At 38.7% G+C, this 15,321-nt stretch overlaps 1 protein-coding gene across 3 annotated transcripts in view; it reads left to right on the plus strand.

Annotated features, from left to right (window-relative positions):
• LOC149075531 (bestrophin-4-like) overlaps window positions 1-13,673 on the plus strand; it is a 30,929-nt gene extending 17,256 nt beyond the window's left edge. For 2 of the 3 annotated variants that reach the window (XM_089242911.1, XM_089242909.1), the window contains exons 6-10: window positions 32-190; window positions 3,098-3,178; window positions 5,382-5,533; window positions 6,869-7,144; window positions 11,729-13,673. In XM_089242911.1, coding sequence (XP_089099037.1) covers window positions 32-190; window positions 3,098-3,178; window positions 5,382-5,533; window positions 6,869-7,144; window positions 11,729-12,350 — 1,290 coding nt within the window. In that variant the 3' untranslated portion in view covers window positions 12,351-13,673. The remainder of the gene's footprint in view (window positions 1-31; window positions 191-3,097; window positions 3,179-5,381; window positions 5,534-6,868; window positions 7,145-11,728) is intronic. The other variant, XM_089242912.1, reaches the window with a different exon arrangement.
• Window positions 13,674-15,321: the final 1,648 nt, after the last annotated feature.

Below are 15,321 nucleotides of genomic sequence, written 5' to 3' on the forward strand. Positions count from 1 at the left end.
AAAAATCTTGTAATACAATTTCTATTTGCAGGTTGTAACTCTAGCTACTTATACTTTCTTCGGGGCTTGCATATTTGGACGTCAGTACGTCGACGATAACTCCGACTTGACGCCGAATACTCACAAAATCGATTTCTATATTCCCGTGTTCACTATTTTTCAGCTCTTCTTTTACATGGGATTACTGAAAGTGAGTGAGTAAACGACTTTCTTTGGTTATCCCTTTTTGTTTTCAGAGCCTTAAAAATATTCAATCATCACACTTCACACATAGTTTGAAAAATAGATGGCAGCACCAAAATTTACGTACATCACAAGATATGCGCTCAGAGTTAGGTATGCGTGTAATTTCCGGCACAACTCATTCGGTAGTGAATTTCGGTCTATACCCCATGGCGATAGACCGAGGTTGTGATCGGTTTAAAAGAAAGAAAGAGTCCTAAAGAAACTAAATTCTGAGCTGGACAGGTGACCACGAAGCGGAACTTGAAAATTAATATGCTCGTTTTGCATTCCATGCACATGGATCATCGGTTTATCAATTTGATGAGAGAAACCAAACAGAAGATTCTAATGAGCTGAAGCGCTAATTATGGAAGTAAATTTTTTCACTTCAGTCCCGATGTGTTTTTGAACATAGATAAAGGGATTTAAGATTCCATTATCACCACGATATTTAGAGTAAAAGCTTGAAAAATCTCGTACTATGGGCTTCAGCATCTGAATCCAGTGGCTGGAAATTTTAATCGGGCTTTAATCGGGCTGTTCTAGTTACTTCAGTATAGCAACTAAAATGTCTTTGGTTAGCACATCTAGACGCGAATATGAATACTAGTAATTAGGTGAAACGAAATCATACCTTGAGCGTAATTTTCAAGAGGTTTTTTTCTGACTCTGACCCTGCTAAACTAAAGCTATGCTAAAAATATGCTGCGAAATGAAAAATTGCGAAACTGTTCGACATAAATTTTTCATGCCAAAGATGGAAAAATTGTGAGAAATACACATAAAAAGTTCCCGAAAGCATTTGAATACGGTATATTTTTCAAGCTTCAACTAATTCAAGAATTCGACTCCAAATACGCTAACAATCATAGCGGTTTCACTAAGAAATTATTGAAGCGAAAAACAACTTTGAATGAACTCTCAAATTCAATTTACAAGTAGGGACCTACTGTACAGAGTGAACGTGACATGTTTTGCCAAAAGAAAGAATGTGATAGGCGAGCCCAAGTGGAACCATGAAACAACCTTCCAACCCTGTCCTAGGTTGATTGGTTGGTTTGGTTTTTATATCCATGGCCAATATCCAGGATGCAATCGACGTTTTACGGGGGATGAACGACGACGATGTACCAGCTATTGACGAAAGTTTGATACCAATATTAAATTACTTGGGAAGATTGTGGACGCGATAGCCCAGGTCGATAAGGTACTTGCCTAAAATACCAAAGGATGTTATAGAAGTTTCGTAAGTTCGATACCTGGTTCGTCCTTGTCAGAAACTTTCCAGTTTGTGCACCTGCCTCATGTATTTCCACCCATTTTGTGTAGGATGGTTCGATTTCTCCTCGTTGGGCACGTCTAGTGTTTTTCCACAGTGACCAATGCCCTTGCGGCAAACCAGCTTATATCCCCTATGGGGACAGAGCGGGGGGTCGAGGTTGGTGTGGTGGTGCTGTCAGAAACTTTCTTGACACAGGTGTACAACAGAAACGGGGACGGATAAAAAAATTATTGCTACCGCGGGGAGCCCTACATCGAGGGGTTAGCGCACCAACCTCTTGGTGAGTATAAAAAGGCTGCTGTTCGAAATCGGCAATAAATTGTAGGTCTTGGTCTAATTAGCCCTCGTGTGCAGAAAATGACAGTGGAGTGACAAAAAATTATCAACGATCGGAAGGTTGTGTCGAAAATGACGCCATAGTCGGCCACCGTCTGAGCTTCGGTTCTTTTGTAAGCGTACTGTACATGACAAAGCCCGCACAAATAATTATGCAGAAGCAGGTCATCGACGCTTGCAAGCCGAGTGCGGTGCTGACCACCCAACTTTGTGGAAATTCATCGATGTTTTTTTTTTTTAAATAAATTGTAAATGATTGATTGTAATGATCCTGCCAATTTTCCGTCGTCGAAACGGCACGTGGACACGTGTCACGCGTCCAAACGGCTGCGTCCAAGCGTCCTGCTCCACCTTTAGATAGAGGTAGCATCCCCTAGAGAAAGATTATGTTCTGCAAAATGAAATATTCACCAAAATCTGTATTCGTCAATTCCGAATTGTCGTCGAATATCTACCTCGACAAACGCCGCTTTCGGTGATGTATTTCGAACACACAAAAGGCTAAATTTGTCCTGAACCAGAACACCAATATAGTTTATTGTGGACTGAAAAGCTGGTGGAATGAACACGTTTTTGGTAAATTTGTCCGATTGTAGCTATAGAAGGGTGTTTGCGTAATTAGAGAAGAGAAAATTTTTCAGTTTTGAACTTTGCTAATCTTTTTAGCGCTTGTAGCTCGTTATTAAATCCAGATATTTCAAGGAAATCGGTGTCACCTTATAGGATTTTTTCTGTCCTTTTCGGATTATGCGCTTAGATCTTTCAGAAACTTCACAAATTCGGGTTTTTTTAGACTTAACGCATTTTTTCTCCCATGGTCGATTATCCATCATAACTCGAAAACGGTTCGAGATAAGACAAGGTTAGTAGGGCGTTTCATGTTCTACTTGGGCTCGTCTATTACCCTTTTTCGTTTGGCGGAACATGTCACGTACACCTTGTATATATAACGCGTTTAAAGACTAAAAGTTACTTAAAGTCTTTCACGCAATAGAGAGACACGTTTAAAGCATTAGTCATATGATCAGGTTCGCCACTAGAATAAATTCCACATCTCCCCCTACTGTAATTCGACATTCTAATCATGTTTGAGGAAAATACATTCGATCAATATGACCACCACACCCTTTATTGGTTCAAATTTATTTGAGATAATAGCAAGACGATCTGTTAAATTAGCATAACGTTTTTGAACCGTTTCCATTATGAACGTGAGTTCGCTGATATCTTGTTTCTTTATGGTATTATTAACAGGTAGCCGAACAGCTCATAAATCCTTTTGGTGATGATGACGAAGATTTTGAGCTGAACTGGATTATTGATCGGCACATGAAGGTAAAATTGACTCGATACTGTTCCTCAAGTATTTGTTTATTGATTTTCATTCAGATAAAAATACAAGGTGTACATAATATTGAACTGCCTGTTTTGTGCTGTCTGCAGATTTAACAACACACGCACAATTCAGAAAATTACGAAACTTTGGCAATGTCTTAAGGAAGAGGTAGGGCTCCTGCCCTACCTCTTCCTCTTCTACCTCTTCTTGTTGAAGGCCCTATGAAGACCAAACATCTCTGAATTCCCAGATGCGTATTTACAGGGGAGGGCTTAGCGGGCAGTAAGTTTGGAGCGGCGTCAAATTTGAGGAATGCGTGGTAAAGAAAATTATTAGAATGGGAGAGGAGTGTTAGTTTTTTGCCCGCAAGCGGTAAAACAATACGTCTGCTTCAGCCTAGAGTGCGGGACACTGCATCAGTAAATGACCAAGCGAGTGAACTACAGGGTTTGCAAGCATGTGAGTGAACAAAAGAGTGACCTAGAGAGCTAGGGACGAGTTCAATGACTGATAGAAAAAAATGAGATAGAGTGTCTGAGCGGGAGAGTGTCCTGGATATCCAGGTACCAGGCGAATGAGTGACCAAAAGAGTGTTCTAGACAGCGAGTGGCTAGGTCATAAGTGACCAAAAAAGTGATCTAGAGATCAAGGAACCCGACCAGTGAGTGACCAAAAGAGGGTTACAAGAAAGTGGGCAAGCATGTGAGGGACTAAGAGAATGACTTAGAGAGCGAGGTACTATGTCAGTGAGCGACCAAAAGAGTGACCTAGAACGCGTGCAAGCATGTAAGTGGCCAAAACAGTGTGTGAGCATGTGAGTGATGAGAGTGACCTAGAGACACAGAGGTGCATTTGCAAGGGTGGGGACCAAGAGGATTATGGCACAGAGCTGAAAATTTGAGTCAATAAAATTAGACTTGAATGAGAGAAGGGCGGTGAAATTTGTATAGCGCTTACAAGCGGCAAAACCATAAATCCATAAATACGCCTTTGTGAATTCCATGTTTGTGAAAGTTTCACCAGCGAATAACCGCATACTCTTCTTCAGTAAAGAAATGAGGATGGATAAAAATGGGGTTTTTCTCTCTCCCCCTCTGCTGGAGATTTTTAGATACGCCACCACAGTGTGATCCGAAAAAATGACTTTTAAGAGTAATTTCACTCCTCTCCAAAATTTTGAGGGGAATATTTACATAAAAAGGGAGTTTTTTTTTATCAGTGAGGGAAATAACGCTATCAAAAATTAATTTAGTTGCCTAAAATTTGAAGGAGTATTTTCGCTCAATGAAATTTTTGGGCATAAAATTAAATTTTGATGCTTGAATCTCGCGTCTAGATGCGTATTGGCGAACACTGCGGTGCCATGAAACTTCAGCAGTTTGTCTCATCTTTTTCAAAAAATTAACATTTTCACATCAACATGTGTGGGAACTGGTCCCCCCCCCCCCACACCCTTTCTTTATTTTGGAGTTTTTCAAGTTTCGATACTAGTTATAAATGTCGCCCAACCTCTCGCATTCAACTTCTATTCATCTCCACTACATCTGTTTTAAAAATAACGTTACTACGTTAGATCATTCACACACACACAACGGCCTTTGTTCTTGTTGTCATTGTGCATGCGCATTTAGTAGGAAGAATGGAAAATTCCATTTGCTATGAGGCAAGATAGGTATGTAAGTAAGCTGAGGTATAAACGGCAGAGACTTTCTCCGTTGCATGGCATTTCTACAGTAGTGTTTACACAAGGAAATACTAACCCCCCACCCCCATGACAATGTCTGCGTATTTATAAATAGTGAAAGAATTTTTTTCAATGGTCTAAACACAGTGGTTCCCTTGCTGTGGGTTGCGACTCCTCTGGGAGCCACATAAAGGAGCTGGGGGAGGAGGGGGAGGTCGTGAAAGATTTTTCCAAAATTTAAATGTCTTAAATAAGTAATTTATTTTATTCGTTCACAACGTAAATAAGTGTCAAACCTGAAACACACCTTAACTCTCAGCTGTGCTGCTTATTATCCAATGTACTTTCATCCACTACTTATTAAATTTTAAGTGAAGTTTAAAAAAAAGAGTGGGGGGGGGGGGTGAGGTCACCAATATAAAATTCTTATCGAAAGGGGGTCGCGCTTTAAAAGTATGGGAACCACTGGTCTTAGCCTAAACAAAATGTAATTTCCCACCATTTTATTTTCCAACCAGGTCTCCTACCTTGGAGTGGATCTCTTGAATAGCAGTCCTCCTCCTCTGGTGAGAGACAACTACTTCTACCAAGAAGACATGAAGCTGCCATATACTGAAGCATCTGTCGGTTACAAGAAGAAAACATATCGAGGATCCGTAGCTCGCATGCAGTAAGCATTCAATTTTACGAACCGGGTATAAAACTGGAGTGGGCTGAAATGGGTGATTTTTTTGTTAGGGATACGCAAATTTCGCAAAAAAAAAATCCGAAATTTCGGAAAAAAAAATTTAAAAATCATAAATTTTGCATTTATTCGCAAAAACGAAAAATTCAGGTCAGAAATTTCCGTATTTGTTCACAAAATTTTTTTTATTTTTTCACAAAAATTAAAAACGTAAAAAATAAATAAAATATGTGAAAAAAATAGCATATCACACATAGGCCCTCGACTAAAATGATTTTTCTGAGGCCCCCCTCCCACTACCTTGCTAGAAATGCTTATTTTCGATAATTTGAACCAGATCTAATTTTCATGAGGTCCCTCTGCACTTGAGGTTTCTGGGCCGTGCTCGGTCGGACCCATGCATTAAGACGACACTGGTTGGATGTCATGCATAAAGTCATTTTATTTTCACTCTTTTCTGCTGCTGTGTCTTCAGCGCAATACCATGCTGTTCATCAATTCCAATATACAGTAGAGTCTCGTTTATCCGACCTTCCGTATTATCCGACGTCCCACCGCAAAAAAAAAATTATCAAGCACCAACTGTTGAGCTGTCAGAATTTCACATAACGACGGAGTTAAGGCTCTAGAAAGTTCAATTAAAAACATTGAGCAACAAGAAGAAACTACAGGAATCGACATAATGATGCTGCAAAGATGGCGAGATTTGGCATCGAAGAAACGGCACTCGTCGGGGGAAAGCAACTACGATCAAAAAAATTTTTAAATCATCACAGGACTGAACTTTTTTAAGTATTGTATTGTTACTCCAAAATATTTCTGTAACTGTAAGTTCATTTTCTCACTTAATATTTTCTGTTGTTTTGCTGTAAACATGATTATTAGGTTCATAATGTGCAAAATTATAACATAGTTTGACGTTTAATAGGTTTTTCCTTAACACCTCCATATTATCCGACGCTCTGCCAGCCCGTTTATGTCGGATAAGCGAGACTCTGCTGTACTCATTTGTCAGTTGTTCATTCACTCATTTTTGGGGGGGGGGGGTTTTTACGTTCCCGCGTCCGGCATGTGATTGAAAAAAAAATACATGCCTGGTAAGATTTCAAATTTTGAGTCATTTATGGTTAGACCGCAAATCATTTCTTCTTTTCTTTATTTTTTGCCGGTCCGTGTAACTTTTCAGCTAATTTCGCAGCTGTATAAAAGGTTTGGAAAACACTGATTTGTATAATTATCAGTTTTATTCCTGACTTTTTCTTATTAAATCATGAGATAGTACGAAGTTAAAATATTGTTTTTTGTCATTTCCTTTCAAAGCATTCCTCAGGAGAAGCAAAATTTGGTCGTACCGGAGTTCCTAGAAGATGACGACGAGGACCGAATCGCTCAAACATACGGAATGGGTAAACGAGGCGCTTCACTCTGGACACTGGTCGGTGGCAAATTGAACACTAGGTTCAGCGTCTCTAATCAGAATTTGGACACGGTCACGCTGGAGAGTGGTAGCAACAACTGGAGGGTTTCGAACCCGTCACTCTTCGCTTTCCCGAACGAGGAGGGATTCCTCGAAATCAACGATACCACTGCTGAAGGGTAACGCCATTACACTGTTATCATATTTGGGATTTTACCTCAAATTGTGTGCAATATCGATTAACACACTGTTTCTTAAGCTATTTTTAGCTCGTGACCCTCTTCGTACCATATTTTCTTCTCATGGGTTCCTCACGTCTTGCAGGAGAAGAAACTCTTTCCACTTAGCGAATTTCTTTAACCCTTTCAGACCCGAGCATCCATTTTTTGCAATTTTCAAAATGTTTTTGCATTTTTGATACTCAAAAAATGCATTAAAAACACAAAAATGTCAGCAAATCTTTATTTTTATTTATTCTATTTTTATTTTTTGCGCGAAGAAACAATTCACCTCGTTTAATTTTTTTTTTTCGAGTGAAGAGATGATGCAGGGTGCATTTACCTTCACATATAATTTTTTCCGGGATTTTATTACTAAATTCCGTGTAATAAATCGCACTTTTCCCGGAGGCACTTTGTCCTAGAAGTCATCTTAAAAACTCCCTGAAAGTTCAACTTCAAGTGCTGCCCCTCTGATGAAAGCCCCCAAAGTTCTTATCCGCCTATTTCCAACTCAATAATTACACGATCCTTCAAGTCAGGGCTCAACCCCCCTGAAGTCAAAAGAAAAAATTCTACAGTGCAAAAAAACAACCCCACATTTGTGGCAGCAGGGTCTGAAAGGGATAAAGCGAATTTATATTAAGTTAAACTTTTACAAATAAAGTCCATTTCCAGACGCCTGGAATAGATTTTATATAGTGGGCTTCATTCTCACAGAGATCTATGCAGGGCTGTCTCATCATGGACTGCAAGATGTTCTGGGGGCCAAAGTACTTATATGGAAGTTATTTACATATTTACATACTTATTATCGAAACTAGAACTAGATGTCATCATTAGGTCCCTCCCATTTTTTTCCTTTTTCATGAGATCCCGGAGTCATGGCTGGATGAGGTCCGTGCGTCATTGGCGTACGCAGAAAGTAAGACTAGAGATTCGACTATCACCTCACCCGAGAAAATCCTGCGTATGATATTACTATTTGACCGAACATGCACCGCGTACAAATTCCTCTGCGGAATTTCTAACGAATTGGTAACGGTTGGCCGGAATGTGTTCTGAGTGTATGTGTGGCCCAAACGAATCTACGTTGCCAGAATTGTGCTTGTTTCGTGTTCTGCTGGTCCTACAATTTTCCTTCCATATGCGTATGCTACTGCCATGTATTAAGATCATCCTGGTTCAATGGGTAATTCTACTGAATTCTAAATATAGCTACACTTTTCCACTTCAGAGCTTTATTTCTTTACATGTTTATTTTTTTTCAGAGCTATCAGTCGAATCCTTAACCACCTGTCATGCCCCCCCCCCCCAGAATATTCCAAAACCGCTAGGGGTCATATGTCTCTCCACAAAGAGAAGGCAGACCTTCAACACGATACTTACATAACATGAAAAAACAAATTCAGGCATCTGAAATTTTTACTTCAAAATATGGAGGTAGAGCGTCACTAGTATAACCACCTAAATAAGGATGCGCTCTGACAACATAAATACGTTGGGGGCCCCATGTATATAAACGCAAAGAACACATTCATCCACGTAACCAATTCGTTGGAAATTCCCTAGGAGAATGTACGAGTTACCGTACGTGCAACTCGTACGTAATATTAGTATATATAGTCAGAGCCGCAACTAGGGAAGGGCAGAGGGGTCTAGTGCCCCGCGCGTTGGACTAGGAAGGTTGCTGAGTTTACTCTTTTTCCATTCAGATGTAACGGGGAAGCGGGTGCCAAAATGAATACTACTACAACTTTACCAGCCATGTCGACAAACTACAATTTACTACCGATCGAATTGGGTCGGAAATGAAGTTACCATCTATCGGTGGTCGCCTCATTTTCTTTAGAGGGAGAACTTGTTCTTTCCCTGGGAAAAAGACGATCGAACCCATGGACCTGGCTGCAGCCTTCATGGTTGTAGACGAGCTTCTTACCACTGTGCCCCTCGGGTGCATCAAAATGGGTACTGGCTCTGGGTGACAGAGTAAATTGTCGTTTCTAGTTGTGACCCTGACTTTAGTAGGAGGGCCCAGGTTGAGAACCACTGGGTTAAATTACACGAACTAATCCTTTTTTCCCTAGACAGAGCATGAGAGGACTCGAAGCGAGATGTTCGAGATAACTTTGCCGCGCTCTAACTACGAAACGAAATAGATTTCGACAGCCGGTGTCATCATGGTTCTAAAGCTGCTGTCTCGAAGAATCTTTTAGTCAGTAAACATACAAAAGAGTTTAAAAAAAACAAAAAAAAACAAGCCAGTTGTTGTTTTCGTTGATGACTCTGAAATCACACAAAAGTGCCGTCTATTGCTGATTCGTTGAAGAACTTTGAATGAATCCCAACTTGAATTTCGAGACTGAAGAAGAGGGAGAAAAAAAAATTATCTCGAACTTGGTGGATGCCAAGAATGTTGAAGGAATAAAAAAAACCATTTCGTGTTAAATTCTTTCCCGCGTTACAACAGAGTTAATCTCTTCTTTCTCGATTACGTTTTATTATAATTATTATTAGACTGACCATATTTCATACAGAAAAATACGAAAAATTAGGATCTTAAGTAAGGTAAAATACCGTCTACTATCAAAATGAGAAGGGCGATGGTACGCGTCAACGCAAACAAATTTTGCAATGGAACCTGGGGTCACACAAATCACTTTTTTTTTGGTCAATGCACGTGGATATGCGCATGCGATTTAAGCCCCTGGCATCAAAAAAAGAGAAAAATAGCCTAAGTAACCCTGGGAATGAAAGGAAAAAGATGTTTTCCCCACTCACACATACTGCCAATTAGAGAGAAGAAACGGGCTGTATTTTTTTTCCCCCGAATTGCCTGTAACTGGAAAGAAGACATTTGAAGGTGATATCTCTCTCACAGTTCAAGCATTTTCAAAAACCCTTGTATGCATTTCGAAGAGTGACATCATCTTCATGTACGTCGCCATTTGGTGACCTCAATGTTGAGCTATTATTGTACAAGAGCTGTAAGCTAAGATATGCCCGCGTGTCCACTGCACGGTCCCATTCAGAGTATGTACAGGGTGGATACTAGCGACCACCCAATAATTCTGTGGTGTTTGGTCAGAACATAACTCCAAAATCACATTTTTGAGATATAAGCAAAGTCATTTAAAAATAAAAAATATAGCATACACACAAACACAAATGAAGATATCATACACCAGCATGTTGTTTCACCGTACGCACGTATTTATCTCACTTCTAATTAGTTATAATTAGCAAGACTTACTTTTAGATCAAAAAGCCATTTTTTGGAGATATGTTCTGACTAAACACCACTGAATTACACACGTGATTCCTTGTTAAAAACTAATGCAGAAAAGTGTTTTCCGTTTTTATGATCGGACGAATATCAAGATTTATAACGTTTTGAAATTTTTTAACGTGTCAGTTTTCTAACGGCTAGTTACACACCAAACATCCAACGAAAGAAATTTTCTTCTCCATGTAGCGGATTGCCGCTAATTGATAATGAACTGAAATATTCAATCCCGTTAGAAGCGAGGTTCAGTTATTTTCTTTTACGATTGGCGCTTTTACCCCTCTTCGTGTAGGGCGATGTTAACCTTGTTATTACGTGCTGCCTTCGCCTTTAATTTCACAATGTTGCACTGTTTGTGCCTCTCGTACATCGCATAAAAACTAAGCAAAGCACAATCCATGAGCATCTTATCTATAGTGGTTGAAGGAAGTGAAACGGCTTTTCCCTCAGTCCAATACATCGAAGAAATGGACCTCTTTCCTGGATATTATGCTTAAAAGTGAACGCGGAAAGAAAATCCATCTAGTCTCCGCCGAGAATCAAACTCGGGTTATCTTGCAAACCGGGTAAGTGCGCTACCATACTCATCTCACTGAAGGTACGACCCTGCCTACCTTATTTCACGCACGGCGTGAGAGGGTCAGAATTCTCGGTGGAGACCAGATGACCTTTCTTTTGGAGTTCAATTTTTGGCATAATATCCAGGGAAAATCTACTTCCTTGATATATTGGGTTGAGGGGAAAAAACTCTCTCTCTCTATATCGTCACACCTGGGGGGGGGGGGGGCATTTATTGAAATTGAGGGAGGCTACTAATGTCTCTGCTTCAGCACCTCACGCCACAGTGGATGAAAAAAAAGGACAGCAAAGTCGTGTCTCTAGTTGTGTGTATAATAGCGCACTCGCCCGGTTTGCAAGAGGACCTGGGAGGTGATTCGCGGCGAAGACCAGATGACTTTTCTTTCCAAATTCACTTAGGCATATTATCTAGAAAAGATTTATTAACTCTCTGGTTGTAATTTACTTCAGTGATATTACACACAAGCAATAAACTATGCTCGCGTGTATTGAAAAGATTTTGGCACACATTAATATTTTATGGAGAAACAACAATGCTGATTTGAATTATGTTTCAGGGGAAATTAAAATGTTTCGTTTTGCAGACATTTCAAGCCAATACAATGATTTTGGTTTTTCATAGAAATGTGCAATATTATAGAAGAGTGATTATTTATATATGACTGTACCATCTTTCACAGGGTATTACAAGATACTACACTTGAAATGCAACAGTGCAAGCCTCCACCACCAGAGAGGAGAAAATCTGTCGTTCAGCTGTTGAATATGAAGAAGCCCGCGAAGAAAATGGCTTTCTTGCCGCATATCAAGAAAAAAGGGAGTCGTGGTATTCAGAACAAATGGGTGGCCTTCCAAGCGACGGCCACCCCATACGACGGACCGGAACCTCTCACGCTATTGCACAAAACGGCCGCCGATGCGTCGTCCCCAACAGCTACCATAGAACCACCTTCGCCTCCAATAATAATGAGTGATCACAGAAGGAAATCCTTCGACGAAAGAGACGGTTCTTCATTCACCGATTTACCGACGACTCGTTTTCAGAGTCTGCCAGACGTGAAACGTTTAGCAACGAACGTTGGTGAAGTCGATCTTTCCACACCAGATGACTCTGGTGTCCATCCCGACAAGACGGAAGATGATATGATCGATGACCAGGATAATGACAGTACTTCAAACTTGTTGATGGCGGAGAGTGACGAAGACGATTATCCTGACAGGTCAGGGAATGTGATCAGAACATTTCCGCCGAGATTTATTTTTACGAAGCCATCGAGATCACCGTCTCCGGAAAGCGAATGAAAATTTAATAATGGAATATAAAAGCCAGGCATAATTAGTCAACGACCTGTCTTTCGTGTAAAATGCAACAGATGCGCAAACACGATCCACTTAAATCATGGGTCTTCAATGCACGGGCCGCGGTACACATGCGGCCCTCGAAGCTTTTCCGCAGTTGCTCGTTGACGAAAAGGTTTACATAGTTACAGAATTTATAGGAATGCTGCAAAAAAAAATTACTTTTAGAAAAACATTTCAGAACTAATGGGAGAAAAGAATTCAGAATTAATGAGAAAAATTTCAAAGCTATTCAAATAAATAATTTTATATTTATTGAAATAAGTACTTTTATAATTAATGAGAGAAACGATTCCATAAATATTGAAAGAAATAATTTTAGAACTAGGGGAAAAAAGTATTTATTTCACAATTCATGAAAATTCATGATTAATGAAAAATATTTCTAGAATTATTGAAAGAAATATTTTGGGAATTGATAGAAGATATTTCCAGAATTTATTAAACGAAACAGAATTGAAGGAAATAAATATTTCTTTAAAATATTGTTTCAGGATTAATGAAAATTCACATTTAATGGGAAGAATTAAACTCTCAGAATTGATGAAAACTTTATTCAATGGAAAAAATAATTCCAAAATTAATTTGTATTCAATGAAAAAATAATCCCAGAATTAACTTGTATTTAATGAAAAAATAATCCCAGAATTAATTTGTATTTAATGAAAAAATAATCCCAGAATTAATTTGTATTTAATGAAAAAATAATTTCAGAATTAATGAAAAATATGCATATTCATAATTTAATAAATAATTTCAGAATTAATAAGAATTTGTATTCAATGAAGAAATAATCTCAAAATAAATAAGATTCTCAAATAATATAGGACCACCTGTTTGATTTAGATCCCTGGGCCCGCTGGGCCTACCCAAGGACACTGTGTGAATGTAGATATTGCAGTATGACTTGGCCCTCAAGCCTCATGGAAATATTTTTTGTCCTGCAATGTCTAAAAGGTTGAAAAACCGTGGCGTAAATTATGAACTGAATTATTTCATACATAAAATGAAGTGAGTAAAATGAACTTATCAAAGTTTATGTAAATAAAACGAAAATCAAACTTCTAAAAAATGGATGAGAGCCATTTTAAATCAAGAGCCAAAAATATGTTCCTATATTCATATTAAATTTTTATTGTACATTGTTTATATGTGATAGCCTTTACCAACACATTAATTTAATGTGTTTTAATGAGATTTAATCTTGTGGTGTAACACATGTATTTTCCTTTGGAAAAAAAACTGAATAAAAATATTATAACCACACTATTTTTTTATTTGAAATTAAATAATTTAGAATTTTGGGAAAAGTTACAGTGTCATGGCATAAAAGTAATTTGTTACTTTTAGTTTCCCTTAAGCTGTTTCTCATGTATGTCTATGTTTTTTATGCATTTGTACTATGTTCAGATTACAGAAGAATGAATCAAGATAGAATCTATTTATATATATTTGGTGTTTCCTTCAAAGTAACTACTCTGTGCAATTATGTATTTTTGCCATTGTTCATCCAAAGATATAAATGTGGATTGCAAGCCTTTTTTTGCCACATCCAGTGTCTTCGTTGCTGCACTTTGGAACCTGAGAATTGTTGCCCTTTAAGCAAATTCTTTATCCGAGGAGAGCAGTCACATGCGGCAAGATCCAGGGGGGAATAAGCTGGTTGTAGAAGTATTAGAATGTGATGTTTTGACAAGTAACCTGACACCAGGAGGGGCCCGTGAGACAACTACTACTACTACACCACACATGCACCTCGTCCATATTCCTCTGTGGAACCTCTAACGAATTTGTACAAGCTGGAATGTGCATGTACGTGTAGTGAAACTTGATGTGAAGTTTTTTTCTGTGTAATGCTTGTTATGTGTAGTGCTGCCATCTGCCACCAGTTTTTCTAACTATGAGTGAAATGCAACGATTGAATAATTTATCATTATAGGCTTGTTGCTCTCTTTTGCGAGACTTTTTAATGGGGAGATCGGCTCGCATTTGTACCTTGAAGTTGGGAACCACATGAAACCAACTTCAGCCGACCACCACAGCGGCTGGCCTGTGAGACAGCACATTCTCATGATGGAGCACCCACGTCTTGGCCTTCCAAAGATCTGGTCGCTTGCGTCTCACAGAATCATGCAGACTCACAGGTCCCTTTTGGTGTCAGATTTTACCTGTGGAAACATCACATTCTAATACTTTTACAACCAGTTTATTCCTTTGATCTTGCCCCCCACATGACTTTTTCCTTTTTTCCCTCAGATAAAGAATTTGCTTAAGGGGCAATGATTCTTAGGTTACAAAGAAGTGCAGCGAGCAGCCACAAAGGCACTGGAGGGTGTGACAAAAATAAAGCTTGCAATTTGCATTCATATCTTTGTATGAACAATGGAAAAAATGCAGAATTGCACAGAGGATAGTTACTTCGAAGGGACACTAAATACAACCAGAATTTACTTAAAAATAATAATTTATTAAATTCATTAAAAATGAAATTTATTAAATATTTCTCTAATAACTATTTATTAAAGAAATATTTGTAGAATTGGTGGAAGTTTTCAGAATTTATGAAAGGAGTAAAATCAGGATTATTCTTTCTAGATGAAAATTCTGAATTTATGGGAAAAATTGATAAATGTTTAAAATTTATGAAATAAATTATTATTACTACAAGTGTAGGACTCCCAAAATGCTGGACCTGGTGTGACTGCATCTGTCGCACACCCCGAAAGGGTGGCCACAGGCAAAAAAGTTTAAGAAACACTAAGCTACCATACCAAAAAAAAAAACATTTGAGAAAGTCAAGGATATTACAAAGTGAGTCAAACACAGTAACAGACAGCAATGTATTGTGATAATTTACAGTAAAATATTCATAAGTGGTCGAGTGGTCATAGTAATGAACTCGCATCATGAGAAC

This window comes from Pholcus phalangioides, unplaced genomic scaffold (genome assembly GCF_987345545.1).
Source record: "Pholcus phalangioides strain wild (caught in Gottingen) unplaced genomic scaffold, Ppha-v1.0 ptg000015l_1, whole genome shotgun sequence".
Classification (NCBI taxonomy): domain Eukaryota; kingdom Metazoa; phylum Arthropoda; class Arachnida; order Araneae; family Pholcidae; genus Pholcus; species Pholcus phalangioides.